This window comes from Callorhinchus milii, unplaced genomic scaffold (genome assembly GCF_018977255.1).
Source record: "Callorhinchus milii isolate IMCB2004 unplaced genomic scaffold, IMCB_Cmil_1.0 Scaffold7, whole genome shotgun sequence".
Lineage (NCBI taxonomy): Eukaryota > Metazoa > Chordata > Chondrichthyes > Chimaeriformes > Callorhinchidae > Callorhinchus > Callorhinchus milii.
Window position 1 is genome coordinate 20,308,252 of NW_024704748.1, and position 15,830 is coordinate 20,324,081.

Consider the following 15,830-nt stretch of genomic DNA (forward strand, 5'->3'; position numbering starts at 1 on the left):
TACTGTGTGAAATGACTTCAGGCAATCTCAAACAAGTTCCGAAGTTTATAAGACAAAACTCACCAGATTCAGCACTAAATTGGCAATTTCACAAAATGTTGAAAGAGTATCCTCTATTGAATTCTGGCAATATGTTAAAATAATATTTCAGCGATTTTTCACTGTAGGTCACTTTGCAGAGCAAGCAGAAATATCAAAAGACTTTACCCTCCATTGCACTTACAACTGAAATAGTTGTTGGATATAAAAAAAAGTTAAGAACTTATTTTAAAAAATCACCCTTCATTGGATATTATTTTGCTGCAATATAGGGCGGTCTTATTAAAAAAAACACAGAAAATATTTTCGAATACTAATGTCGTTGCTTCAACCGAGTTGACAATTCTGACAATTCTTATTTCCTTTCTTGGACTATTGAAGTATCAAAACGGGAATAAAGTCTAGTTTCGTCTTTGAATGGCACACGAGACTTTAATTGAGTGTGATCTGGCGTCGTGAATAGTGATCGAGAGCAGAAGAACAAGTACACATTTGTTCACGTATTATATAGTTCACATAAAGTAATATGCAATACTGGGACTTGGCAAACCTACCAATCTTTCATTTATATCTCCAACAATCCACCTCGTATGAGAACAACCAACTGTTTCAGGCAACCAAATGAATAACAATGTAATCTTACTTTCGGGCTGCATTGAAAATAAACTGACATAATCTAAATATCTAATTTTATCTTAATTGATCTCAAATTGGCTGCACTATATTCCAATCCATAACGAGCTTGGCCAGAAAAAAAAACTAAGGAACAAATTAATTCAAATCCCTAATGTTGTATCAGTCCAGGTCATATTGAACTTAAGTTGTCAAATGAGTATTTTTTAAACGAAACGATGTGATTATAATTTATATGTGATACATTTATGCGTGTTTTATACATAATAAAAGTATAACTCTCCTTTCAGCTAACGCGAAATTTAGAAAATGTAATAAATGGATGCTTTATTTCACTACGTTTCCATTTATAACTTTATTGGAAGTCATTCTTCTATGAAACCACTGTGAGATTATTCTAGGATATAGGAAAATTTAATTCATTAATTATGCAACATTATTGTAAAGTTGGTATAATACTAAATACTCATATTTTATTGAACGGATCATAATGAACGAAAATGAAAAATGATATATGTTATATTGCATGTCATCCATCTATAACAACCGCAGTAAATGTGTATATTTGCGATAACAAAACATACTTCTGAATCGAGTGTGATTCCATGCACGTTCTGCATTTATTGACCACATGAGGTCTCAGAAACATTTATTTACACAATATACACGAAGACGTTTGCAATATGAGGTATATATAACCGCAAACGTTTTACTGAAACCTACAAGTCAAATAAGCCAATGGCAATCGAAAATGTCATCGCCTTTTTTTTTCGTCGTATAAATTACTCGATCGTTACCCAGTTTAACACATTTTCTTACAAAACGGAATATTACACAAAGCAGATTATTTACACGGTATTAAAATATTCAAATTTCACGGAAAAAAAAGATGCACTGTACATAAATACAACACACGAGTTAAATACAGACGCTTTCAATCAATGTTTAGAGACCGACGGTTGTTGATACTGAAGCATCTTAACTAAACACATTGCCTTTGAACTCGCATCTTATACATTCTATTGCTGTAGTTTCAGGAAGTAGGACCTACCTATGAGTCCGGCCACCAGTAAAGTATAAGGGTAAGCTATTATTTCTCCAACAGACTAGAGTCCCCTGATTATCTTAAATCATGCGTTTACAGAATAAGTACTCCTGTCGTCATCGATGTCCACCTCTTCGTCGCTCTCGTTTGATTCATCAGATTCATTTTGCTGCGAAGCTGGAGAGGTTGGACGATGGGATTCATTCAAGGACATTGGTGTATTCTGATCGGGGCTCAAACACCTCTCTCGCCTCTTCTCGCACTGACCTTCGGTGGATTGATCAGAATTGTCCAGTTCCTCTCTTTTGGTTCCTTGAGGGTTCTCCTAGAATACATAAATATATTAACTTAATATAGATTATATATACACACACACACACACATATATAACGATATTATATTATTTTAAATTGTCAGTTTCAAATTATGGAACAGCTATTATGGCATCGTTAATTTATGGTGTTTCGTGTTGTTTGCCACCCACGAGAATTACAAACTCACAATATCAGAGCTGCAGTGCACAGTAACTAAGAGACAACGAGCACCATCACACCTGATGGTTTCTGGTTGCTCAGCCGATGCTTTGCAAGAAAACGGCAAGCGTGGCACCGTCTTCGGGCAAAGTATTGCTTTAAGCATTCTCACTCCCTTTCATGGAAGAAGTGAAGCATCTTTACCAGCATCACAGGTAAAGCCGCCCTGCTGACAGCCGAAGAAAACAGTTGCTACACGATCATTTTACACGAGTTCCTATGCAAACCCTCCTACTTGATTTGATTTGGTGTAATGATTTAAGAACTAAGTGTCATCGTGACTCACATGGTAAAGCCTTACTTGCCGAACAGACCAGATTAACTGAATCTGTGCTAAATTAGCAAATCTCAACTGGGGCCCAATGCAATTGGTATCAGTGCCTCTATTCTCTGGGACAGAGAAGAAGAAAAAAAAATCAGCCGTGGTTTCTGCTGCTGAACTCGAATCAGTGACCCCTGCTGGAAAGTGCACGTGAACATTAGGTTAGTGTAACATGGTTAAATACCACACCAACACTCATGATCTACTACGATCACATAAGAATGGTCCGTTGGGTTAGAATACAGGAAATGTCCTTGGAACCACTTGCACCTTAAGAGCTGGGGCGAAAATTGGAGGGTGTTCATATTTTCAAGCTAACTATGCAGCTACTGGGGGAATTTGTCAGGGACTTTATTTCAGCGAGCAAATTAATGGGCTGTGAGAGGTTATACACTTTGAATTTTGTGGGGTATTATTTTTCGGGAGTGTGTGTGTGTGGGGCGGGGGGGGGGGGGTGGGGGTGGGTCACTTTTTGCTATTAAAACATAAGAGATTGTAGAATGGATGGCCATTGTACCCCCTATGGTTCACGCAATTACTTCCACATTGAAGGATTAACCGGTGTGATGTTATCACCACAAAGCCATCCAAGTGTAATCAACAGTGGATGGACGGGAGGGAGAGAGGAAGCGGGGAGGTGAATAGTACAGTTAATACATAATATGCTAACATGCTCTCCAGTAATGTTACTGCAACAACAATTTAATTGTGTAAACGCGCATATTTGGGGATGGAATATTTATTTGGGGCCGTTAATGTCACTTATACGATAGCTCAGCAGCTCATATTAAGTCGCTTGCAACTCAATGGCTACAGAGTTCCAATACTAATTAAGCAGAATTAGTTATGAAAAGTGTTAGAAACACGTTTGTATGAGGAATAGCATCATTTCAACATATCGTTTGGTAGTTTGGGCTGTTGCTACACTTCCAGAGTAGGTGACACTCTTAACAATATATACGTTGTGTTTTGCCGTTTAAATTAACTGGGATCCGACATGTGGACCACTCTTTTAAATCACTTATTATTCTTTAGAGTGTCACATCTTGATACCTGGGAATTTAACAATAACGTTGGCTAAAATAAAGTAAGTTATTAAGGTCCGGTTGTGTAAAGTGCATCTCCATTTTGAAATACTGCGCAAGAGGTAATAAAATATACTGTCGTTTTTAATCAGATAAGACTGTGTACAGTTTTGTTTCGATTTTCTCTTCAAACCTTAATATTCTTCAAGGCCGTGTATTAAACCGGATCTCATTCGGAGAGATAAACTAATATGAAATATGAAAGTACACAGAAAGACGTGGACAATCAGAATTATCACAGGGAAGAGACCTGAACTAAAAGCCTGGCACGTTTTGTTTTCTTTTGGTATGGACTTCCTCCAGTAAACATTACTTTATATCTATTTGTAGCTCCTATCTAAATTTCACGTCCCACTGTGTTTTCATTTAGTGGTTAGAGCCCACTGTTTAATTATTTTTTTCATGGAACTTGTATAAAACGTTTTCAAGATGAAAGTATAATCTATTATGCCATGCAAGTTAGCGATTTAATAATCCTGGTTAATCATTTTGGATGGAACAAAAAAGATTCGTTGAATGAACTACGCGAGTTGCAGACAATTGCATTAGCGTCGAAGCATTAAGTAGACAAACAGCATATGGGATAACTAACGAATTATTAGGCTTTTAATGGAGAGCCATGAAACACCCGAAATACTGCAATTGATATAGGAAACTGCATTAGAAGCTTTTAACGTTTGTGCAGCTCCAATGGTTCCTCCTGGATTCCAACATGACTATTTGTCTTTTCCATCAAGGTGAAGAGGTTAAATAACCGTTCAAATTACTTTAGCACACAGCATGTAATAGGTGCTGACATTAAAGATAAGTTCATTACAACATCCATTTCCACGACAGCCAAAGCTCAGTCTCACGCGGATGTAAATCCCTTTACCTGTTTCAGCCGCCGCCACTTAGCTCTGCGATTCTGAAACCAGGTCTTTACCTGTGTAAACGAAAGCATCCTGAATTTAGGATATATCCACCAAGGTCAAGTATATTTATAGGTCTGTGCAAGAAATATCAACGTAAACGTGAATGCAATCATCGTGCTCGAGATGTTGTCACAAAATAGTAATTCCGACCACAAATTTAAAATGGCATACAAAAATGTCAATACAGTGAAATGTAATAAATACAAGATTGTGCTATATAAATCTGGTAGCTTTACAATCAACCAAACACATCTAACGAACAGCTTTTTATTTTAGTTTTTTAGTTTAAAGAAACGCTTAATCAGAACAGTGTAAATTATGAGCTCAATTAAACGATAGATATGGAACGGCTCCACTTATTCATTTCCCGAATTATGTACCATGGTCATAAAGTTTACGAAACAATTTAATATAAAAGCTTTCTGTCGGCCAACGTTGAATTAAAGTACATAACGTAGGAAGTCACATTATCTTGGGATGGTGAAGATATACTATACTTTCAAAAAGGTTACCATAGATTTCATATACCTGTCTCTCCGTTAGTTGCAACATCTTGGCAAGTCTTTTTCTTTCGGGGGGTGAGAGATATTTTTGGGTCTCGAATTTCTTCTCCAATTCAATGGTCTGATCGTTTGAGAACCGAACCTGTCCTCCTTTTCTTTTATGTGGAGGCCTTGGAATAAAATGGCTCCATATCAAAGATTTCCCTGTAGGAAAAATAGGCAAAACGATCAGTTATTGCATCGCAACAATAACATATTGGATTCCAATCACATCTACTGCATTTACATGGGTTTACTATTGAAAAGCAGTCGGATGTACAGGTGATATTTCTGTTTTACTCAATTCTCTTAGTTCTTTACAGCTCTACACATTTATGACAATAAAAGTATAATGTCATTAAGAGTTTAAATGTATTACTATTTAGGATTATTCGCCACAGAATTATACAATTAACGAGGAGCCTTTTTTGTTAAATTGAAGGTATATGCAAATCAACCATAGGTGCGGAATCTGAAGAAACATTAATTCATTATCATTAACTATATCCACCTATGTTGGCTGCTCTGTTCCTGTACTGTTATGTATCGGTAATAAAACTAGATCGTTTCTTGAAAGAAATGAAGTATGTTACAAGAGATGCCGAAAACAAAGATTTTTTCTTCATCTCAATGAAACACTGATTTCACATAAGCCCTGAAGCTTTGGGTGAAACCTCGCACATCAGGACTATGGCAACATTTCCGTCAATGTGTTTCCTGTTGGTCTATCTCGCAAACCGGCTGTTATTTCCTTCTGCTCGTTTATAAAAACGAGTCAAGGAAGCCGAGATACGCTGCAATATGGTTACTATGCTTAAGGTTGCACAGTGCATTATACTACTGTAGAGGTTTCTTGGTTGGGTCGTGATTAAAAAAATCAGTTTCAGCATTTTGAATGACATTACACTGTACATGATTACCAATTCCACTGTTTGGCAAAGGGTGATAATAATTGGCTTGAATATAAAGTAGTAATTAACGTTAACTCAGTTCACAATCCAGTTATCCGTAACCTTGTAAAATATGCGAATCACATATTTTATCAAATTATTTCACAAGTACGGCATACTTTATTCCACGAAAGAGGATGCGTTTGAAGAGAAATAAATGCCCGCTGATGGAGATCACTCTTGTTCTCGCTGGAGTGTAACTTAAAATGCATTCGGAATTTGGACGATTTGTCGAAATACAATCCGAGTATAATTCTGCGTAACTGTTACTTTCCGCGGTTCTGCTTGCGTCAGTTTCTACTTCAATTGCTTCAAAACCGCCACAAAAATAGGAAGCAACTGGTTATTTTAGCTGCCATAAAGTCACATCCCACACAGAGGAAATGAACAATATCAGAAAAAAATGTATCCCGGCTATCAGAACTCGAGTGTTTCCTGTATATGTCTGTATTGAGGATGTCGATAAAATAATCAGCAGCATGCACGACTCCCGGTGAAGAGTCTGGTTCTGACTGAGAGGAAAACATTTAACAGCTCTGCAACCAGATTTACTTCTATCGAGAACTCAAGATTTCCTGTACGAACGGAAAAGGGTCAGCTTTTCAGAACACAAGCTTGTTAACTCAAGCTGCAATTTCTAATGAGTCGGAACTCCATCAATGAATGAAGTGAGGGGAGGGGGGGGGGGGGAGCAAAGCTCCTTTCCATTTGTGGAAAAAAAACATGCATTGTGTTTGACACAAAGTCAAGGCTATTAAGACCATAACCATCGGAGGCCATTTGAGAAAAAATATAATTGTACTACTGTATAAGCAGACGTTACGTTTGGTAAATATTTCCACACCGTTAAATGTTTTGATCAAACGATGAACCGAATCACCGCAGACACCCCTCTCTCGTCTTCCACATAACACCCCCCACCCCACGCCCCCCCTCCCCCAGGAAGCTGATCCGCTATTTTGGTTTATAAGTGGAAAAAATGTTCTCTCACACATTTTACAATGCAATCACTGGCTTAGGAACTGGAATCCCAGTCGTGTTTTTTTATGTATATATTAAGTTAAAATATTATCTGGAATTGATATCTGAACTGACATCAATTACTATCGACGTCTTGTTAGGTTTGCACGTTAAACCGTGGCTTGATTTACTTCCCTTTAACCACTCCTCCCAGCGGGTTTATCTCTAAAGCTCGGGGCAATTAAAACCCAATAAAAACACATTTGCAGAGTGGATTGCATGATGGCCAACGCACAGTTACAGCGATGTGAACCACGCGATGCAACGACCCCCCCCCCCCCCAACCCCAACCCCCCTAACCCCCCTAACCCCCAACACCCCTTTTTTTTTCCATTCCAGAATTCCCCTTTTCTGGTGGCAAAAAAAAACCAAAAAACCGATTGAAGCAGAAAGCCGAGAGTTTGCAGACCCGGTGGCGCAGTTCTCGAAATTGTCGGCGACACACGGACTGAACTGGAACTGGAACTGGAAACTCACCCAAAGAGTCGTGTCTGAGAAAAGCGTGAGGGTAGTCGTTGACCGCCCGGGCAAAGGGGTAGATGGGTCCGTTGAAGGCGCCGCCGCCGTAATGGGTCAGTGCGGAGTGGGAGAATCCCGGGTGGATCGGAGTTGGCTCGTAGATGGGAGTCCTGTACGGAGACGCGATGCTGGTGAATGACGAATTCGGGGACGGCAACGTGGGGCTCGGGGTCACGACCGTCGTCGGATGGACCGTCCCATTTCGACCCAGGATGTCGTCGATGTAGAAGGGAGTCGGGTGCACCGGTTGCATCGGGGTCGGCGCGTAGAGCGGCAGATTGACGCTCGCTCCCGAGGAGGTGGGGTGTTGGTATTGCATGGCGAGCCGACAAGTCCGGCTCAACTTCTGGAGTGGAGAGAGAGAGAGAGAGAGAGAGAGTCTGTGCGTGTGATAGAGAGAGAGAGAGAGAGAGAGAGAGAGAGGGGTGGGGGACACACACACACACACACACAAAAATCCTTCAACACAATCAACAGTTACTCACAACGCTGTGCGTGGAGAAAAAATGGCAACTGGTGTGGGTTGAGTCAGGTGGAGTTGGCGGATCCCACCTCCTCTGAACTTTGGCGCTGATCACTTTCGGACCCTCTGCCTCAGACTTATCAAACTCCGCTTCAGCAGTACATGTCTATTGGCGGAGGTGGAGCTAACGGGGACCCCGTCAGTCTCCTCCATCCCTGTGGGTTTGTGATTGGCTTTCAGGTCAGTGCTGGTGTGGTGCCCGAGACATTGCCGACCGCCCCCCCACCCACCCCCCCCCCACCTCAACCCCCCCCTTTCCTTCTGAAAGAAAACCCTGATCACATTCGGACCGGGGACGAGGTTAGGTTCTGCAATCGCCTCCAACTCCTCACTGCAATCAACCGCGCAGATCCAAATCATTTCTGCTCCACACGATGTGTCCCACCCCAATAATAATAATAATCATCATCATCATCATATAAGATTGCAGCTATTTCAAACGGTTGTGTTCTGGGGACCGCGGGTTTAACGCGATGCAATTCCGCCAATTCCCTGGTTGGGGGGTTGGACCCTTTTGCAGCTCAGGGGGGAAAAGAGAGAGAGAGAGAGGGAGAGAGGGGAAAAAAAGTGCATATTTAGAATATAAAATCACAGACAACAGTGTTTGCCGATGATTCAGCAGAGTTTAACACCCGTGCGCCCAGTAGATGGCAGCAGCTGTTATGTTGAACCAGATATCTTTTGTCAGAAGTTACAGTATTTTTTTATCCCACATATTAATATTAACGTCTTTTAACGGGACAATTGCACCAGTCATCACTGCGCACACCTTAAAATGAATTTTCCGCGGATCCGATCAGGAAACGCATCAGGCAATGTGGAACTCAGGAGATTCAAAGGCTTTGGGCAAATAAAAAAAAAACCCAAAACAAAACCAAAAAAAATAAACTGCTGCAAACGCTCCGATGGAAAAAAAAAATGGTCACCGTTTCAAAGTTCTTTGGCAATTTCTTTCTTACGATTTCGTAACTTCCACTTTGCAAAACAAAAATCGTTGAGAGGGCATTTTGCCAGTCTCGTTCTTATTCACTGGACACGATCAAACCACTAAAACTGAGGGGTGGAAAAAGCGGAAATATTCGTGTCAGAACCAAGGATCACGTGCGAAATTGGACGTTAAGTTGACTTATAATGATTTGCGATGTGAAAGTTTATGTGCAGACGCGGGTTCAGCGCAGGGGATTGATCGACTTCCTCCAAACAGCGTTGCGGCGAATTGCTTCTGGTACCGAGACACTCACATCAGGAAAAGCCAATCAACATTGTGCAATGGTCTCGGTTTGACATCACACTTTGTGTTGGTAAATACTTCGAGGCGATGTGTATTGCCAGAAATAGTTGCGGTGGTCGAAGTACATAACACTTTCGGGAAGTTCCAACACACATTTTGATGCTCGTGGCGAACCCGTTGCCTCACTTCAAGGCGCACCTAAAATGTCAGTCTCGAACCTCTCGATATCCTGCCCCGATTTTTCGGCTTTTATCACATAAATAACGTCAAGATGTACACTGGGGAAATGCAATTAACAAAACGCGGACGAAAAATATATGATATTTGTGCACTACGAACCGTACAAACCCAGGATCAAATTCACTTTCCTATTGTTTGCCTATCCGGAGGAAAAATCCGAAAAAGCCTAAAATATTTTATGTCATAGCTTCTCCAGAAATAGTTAAAAAGAACTGCTGGAAGCCACAGTATATCGAGCAACCTAGAAGTAATATTTAAATGAGGCAGGTAATTTCAGTTGCAAATACGATTAGTTCAATAGTAGGGTAGGACAGCTTCAGTTGAAGTACAACTCGCTGTAAAATATTTTGGAGGTTTTAGTTACTTTGTTTAATTAATGTATGAATGCAGTTTGCAGAAATGTGAGAATGAATTGCTATGCAAATACGAATAAAGATCATTCTTATTTGATATTGGTCATCTTTACCTTTGTAAAGTCGGGGCTGTTAAATTCACCGTATTGGCTGTCACTGGCCCCAAAACATTTCATAGGTTTACATATTTAAATGATGTCATATGCGAGTTTTTTTTTTTTGCAGAGCGCAAAAAAGGCTTATTTAAGATGCTAAGTTCTGTGCGAGGATCTACACGCATCTACAAGCTTTACTGATCATATCAAGTTTAGGATTTGGAAAGGATGGTCTAATATACCAAATGGGCTATTGGTAGAGACAGAGATCCGTCGCAGATAATCAATGAAGCTGTTTTACATGTTGCAAACCGACTTGTGAACGATTAGATACTTCCAGATATGCTATCTTCGATGATCTGCAAACCTAGTATTTGGGAAACGATCAAAACCTAATTTCGGGGGTTATAAAGAACCTTCTAATATCTGGATAACCCGACCTGGTTCTTTTTTTTACGATTAACTTATTCAATGCAACTTTGAAAACTAGTTTAAAAGAACAGAGCATCTCACCTTTATAATATGCTGTCGTACATTGTCCTGAACACGTTTTTTTTAAGAAGCTGTACATTTTTTTAAAATGTTTACAAGAAACAATACACCACTAAAAGTAAAATAAAATTCTAGTTTGACGTCAGTCAGTCTGTTCTCGACTAGTTTAAAAGGAAGAAATAGTACCATTCAAACTGTTTCGAAGTGGCTATTGTTTTTTTTCTTGGTTGATGTGGTTAATAATGACCTAATCTGATGATTTCCATGGATGTCATTTCATCACCCTATACGATCTCTTGACTGATTATATTACATGAGACAATACATAGATAACTACAATCAAATTGCTTAATTTAGTCAAAAGGTTTAGTTAATATATATCACAATATACATTTAATGCATTGTTTATAAGTGATATACAGCTCTCCTGTTCAAGGAAAATACCGTAGTGATTATAAATCTTTGCAGATTCGAAACGCTGAGAGAATCTGTCAAGAGAAAATGGGGTTACTATTGCTATTGCCTTGAGAATCATTGGTTGGGACTAGTTTGCAATCAGGGGTCAATATAAACCAGTCCAAATACTGAAACTTGCTGAAAATGCTTAAATTTCTATTTGAATTATATTAAATAAAACCGCGATATCAATATTCATATCTCATTGAGAAAATGATAAGAAATGGATTGTTTTCTAATCATAAAAATCGTGTTTTGCAACATTTCTGTGGCTATAAACACGGTACGTTCAACCATTGACTTGTTTCTTGTTAGGACGTGAAGTCCAGTATATTGTGCAATGTGAATTTATTGAATGTCCCACCTCAGTAGCTTGAGAGAAACAGAAACGAGAATAAATATTTATGAATTAAGGTCAACTAAAACAGGCGACAAAAATGGTCCTATTTGGGAGCAATTGAGTTGTACCGAGAGAGAGAGCATTGCTGATCATGACCACTTATTTAAATTATTTTCCAAAAAGATATGCTCGCTGCTCTTTAACCACTTGTGCAATAACAACAACCTGCATCTATATAGCGCCTCTCACACAGGATAGCGTCCCACAGCACTTAATAAATACAGTGTAGGTTCAGCGGCTGGTATTGTAAAAATATAAAATGCTTTGAGTAAACGTCATGCCTAATGTGGTCCTCAGCCATATCCAGATCCTGATCTGCACTGAGCCAACTGATCTCAGCTGATGTCTAGATATTATTGGCCTCAGGCCAGGGAGGGTAAAGTTACTCAGCACTTCAAAACTCTGCTCAATCCAGTGACCCCTGCTGGAAAGAGCTGATATGTGGATGAAGAAACAACAAGGACTAGACTCATCCAGACATCACTGATTTTCAAGGCTCTCACAAGAATAACAGTCAGACGGGCAAGTGTCTTGAGTGTTAGCAGCACTCTAAAACGCTCAGATAAATCGTCGCCTTCCATACTGGAGAGAAAACTGGGAATGTAAACCCTGTGGTGCACAGACCTAAAAGGCAGAAATGCAGAATTAGAAGCGAAATGCAATCCAGATTAACGACTTGACGTCTGTCACGAAGAACAATACTACTACATGTGTTCATTTTCCAAAAGAATTTGATCGTTAGTGAACGTTTTTCGCATCACTGCAGAATCACTGAATAGCTGATTTATTACGTTCATCCATATTCATATAGGAAAAAATCACTGTGTGTAGAACACCGACCTTCAATACATATATATTTGATAAAATGTTGAATAGTTAGACCGTATATTGCAAAATTTCCGCTATATGTGTTTGGGGCATTGTTAAAATGAAGATTTGTTCAATCCCGAGTACCACTTGGGTCACATTCACAAATGTTGCAATCATATTCCAAAGTGTGCGAGAAACTTAGATTGATGACAAGTGGTCTGTAAGGAGTGAAAATAAGACTCGTGTTTGGATATTAGTGATTCCACAACTCACCACATCAGTTGTTGCTGCTTTGTGAGTTTGAAAACTCAGCAGTTTTCTTTTTAAAAAAAAAATGACCTGAATGTTTCTTTGTATTGAGAACGTCCACTGGTGAGACTAAACCAACACTGGGACTGGGAGGACTCTTTTAAACGCTGTTATGGCTTGGTTTGAGATCAGTCGGGGATTAAACTAGTCTTTAAATAAACAGTTGTCAGAAGTGACCACTTTGGGTCCTACGATACAAATAGAAAAGCCAATCCACGGTGTTTCTATTGCCGAATTCGTGTTTCAATGAATCGCTTTGAAGCGCCGCTCTTGTAACTCACCTTCCACATTTGTTATTTTTTCAGTGATTTTCCTTTCGGCGCCGTATCGTGGTGGTCCCACCTCTAATAACGGCTCTGGACAGATAAAATAAAACGACATTGAAGCCTTTCCAATTCAAAGGCTTGAGGGTATTCAGGTTGAAGACCCCAAACGTTGGACGGCAGGTCGGCGCCACTGGTAAAACACGCTGGTGTTTGAACGATCTTGTATCAGCCCTCTTAAAGATAAATGTAATCTCGTCGGAATGAAAGAGTACAAGGACCATATAACATGCAAACCGTTGTAAAACACGAGAAAATCCACAGGTATACATCGCTGACGCTCAAAGCAGGTTCGAGAACCCGAGCAAAAATAATACAGCGCCACACAAAAAAAAATCACGTTGATTAAATATCTATAAACATTTGCACGTCCGTGCGTTTTAAAACACATCTGCTCCTCTCCCTCACCAGCACAACCACACAATCGATGAAAGTTAAAAATAGTTAGACGAAAAGATAGCATCCCTTTCAACCCGAGGTTGACATCAAAACGCTGACATATCTTACATTAATATTTTTTTAGTCAGAATCAACGAGATCTCTGAAAGTTCATCTTTGTTATTGATGTTCGATTTGGTATCACGAGTTGGAAAAAAGGAGAGGACAGTTTTAATGTGTGTCGTTGCTACAAAGTGCCTCAGAAATCTAAATATAATCGCGAAGAACTGTCACGAGTATTTTCACTTCAACACATTTATTTCTTTGGGTGAAGTTATGCATAACATGGGGTAAAATTAGTGAACGTTTTCTAAATTGTTTTTTTTAACAATTGTATTTACATGAACAGAGCAAACGCAAAGACTACTATATTTTAGTGCTGTTGACCTAAATACATTTCCAGAAGTCCCGGAGACAACATGATATAGCAATATTATAACAAGCATTTCAGTTTAATTAACAAGTGGGTGAAGGTAAAACTTTTCCATGCAACAATTCCACAGAGTGATCTATAAGTCCAATGTGATTGGAGTGGAATTCTTCAGGTCTAACCCTAAAATATTCCATTCACGAAACGAAATGCCCCTAAAATGTCTTGTTTTTATTTATTTCCTCTTCTGAAGGCATCGTTGACACTGGGATATATGGGCAGCGACTGCCTACCCTCAAATCCTTTACTCAAATAGACATATATCTTCCTGTGAGCTCAGACAGAAAGTGTTAAGACTATTTGGCCATGGGAGAAGGGAGAAGGCGAAAAGACATTCAGTTTGAATCTTTTGGAAATTAAGTAGTGGCTGAGAAATAGTAGTCAATAAACGACCAATGAGTGAAAGTATAAAATAGCTCTAACCTTTTAACGGAAACAAATATAAATCAGTAATGATATTTTTCAGGCAAAATTATCCAGAACTAAAATTAGGGAAACAGAAAATAATGCGAAACAAATCTTATAAGAAGGAAGTGTAACTTGACAATGCTGTACTCCTTTGCACCTGATGCTTCTTGTGGTATCAGTTTCTTATACCTCAGTGTGATTATGGAAAGTAAAACAGATACAAACATTAGTTTTATTTTGCGGAAATGATCCAAGTTAAATCCTGCGTTATTTCTGAGTGGATCATCTGCACAAATCAATGCATTTCCATCAACCCACAGAGGTCACCACGAGAAACAGTGCAGTTTGGGTCAGGTCTGGAAGATTAGGCGCATCTCGTTTAGTTTGAAAGGCAAATGCAAGCAGATCAATACAGTTAATCAAGAAATCTCACCAAGTAAATCGCGTGGCTGGCGTCCGTCTTAGCGGCTGTAAACATCAAATAAACATAAATGTCACAAGTTATCCGCGTTTTGCTATTGATAACGGACCGATTTACAAGGGAGAAAGTTGTAGATGAGTTCTTTTTTTTAAGATTTAGAAATGCAGTGAACTATATGAAAGCTCGATTCAGGTTCACAGCTTTAGAGGTCGGACTCTCCATCCCAGCAATGTAGAGCGCGTTTTTCCTTCCTCCCGTTTGATTGTTAGTTCTGTTTCACACACTTTGTGCCTCTACAGATGGGGAAGAATATGTGGTTAACGCAAAACACTTTTTTTTGACAGATATCTCATTTCATATACATCTCTGATAACATTGTGCTGTTGCTTTGCAAATAGTAATTTGCGCTCGAAATATCCCACATAGTAGCTACAATTCACTGGGAATGGCTAATTCACGTTTCATTGGATTACTTCCTCTCACTGATAGTGTGCTATGCAACGAGTCCTGTTTAATTTGATAGATTTATAATAATAATCCTTGCATTTGATATAGCGCTTTTCATGTCTTCTAGACATCTCAAAGCGCTTCACAGAATATGCTGTAAAGGTAAATTGACTATATTTTGTGGGTGAAATGCAGCAGCCAATTGCACACAGCAGTGTACCACAAACAGTTGTGGAATGAAGTGACCCATTTTATTTATTTTAAACACGGTGCTTTAGCTCCAGACATTCAAGTTGATTATATATTTTTTAAAAAATCCAATTTGAGTGAATTGACACTTCATTATATATATATATATATACACACACACACACACACAGAGTACTAATAAGACTATTTACATCTAATGTAATAAAGCAGATCAAGTGAAATGGTAATATGTATCACTGTGTGGAATTCAGACAACACATTGATTCTTCCAAGGATAATATCTCCAATAGAGTAGTTGGTATCTCTACTAATCTGAGGTCCTCCTTGCATGCATCTCTGTGAAACAAAGTTGTCACCACATTCAGATCTGGACCCACATATTATTGAAAACAGAGGAACATTTTGGTTCACAGGAGCAAAAAAGCAATAGATCAACTGGGTCTGATTGAAGATTTGGACAAACAATGCAACCTTCTGCTAAGGGGAGATGGGAAGTAAATAGATTCATTCATATCATGTTCTGGTACCCAACATTGCAAGATACAAATTTGAAAGGATCAACATACTAAAATGACCATTACAAGAATATTTTTTTCTCTCCCTGCACACTATATTACAAGTGTGAAGGTAACTCACTGATCT

The 15,830-nt window shown here is 39.1% G+C and overlaps 1 protein-coding gene across 1 annotated transcript; it reads right to left on the reverse strand.

The window, feature by feature from the left end:
* Nucleotides 1-1,268: 1,268 nt before the first annotated feature.
* Nucleotides 1,269-8,216, reverse strand: hhex (hematopoietically expressed homeobox). Its single transcript, XM_042337117.1, has 5 exons — nt 8,088-8,216; nt 7,561-7,948; nt 5,100-5,278; nt 4,532-4,582; nt 1,269-2,042 (listed from the first exon to the last, which is right to left on the reverse strand). Exons 2-5 carry the CDS (start codon nt 7,919-7,921, stop codon nt 1,803-1,805), a joined length of 831 nt encoding a protein of 276 aa, XP_042193051.1. The 5' UTR covers nt 7,922-7,948; nt 8,088-8,216; the 3' UTR covers nt 1,269-1,802.
* Nucleotides 8,217-15,830: the final 7,614 nt, after the last annotated feature.

Bases quoted from the DNA above. Each gene is read 5' to 3' on its own strand.
- hhex (XM_042337117.1), bottom strand. From the start codon at position 7,921: ATGCAATACCAACACCCCACCTCCTCGGGAGCGAGCGTCAATCTGCCG. The intron at 5,279-7,560 runs GTGAGTTTCCAG...TTTTTCCTACAG, and splicing joins TCTCAGACACGACTCTTTGG to GGAAATCTTTGATATGGAGC. The intron at 4,583-5,099 runs GTATATGAAATC...TCGTTTACACAG, and splicing joins TGCAACTAACGGAGAGACAG to GTAAAGACCTGGTTTCAGAA.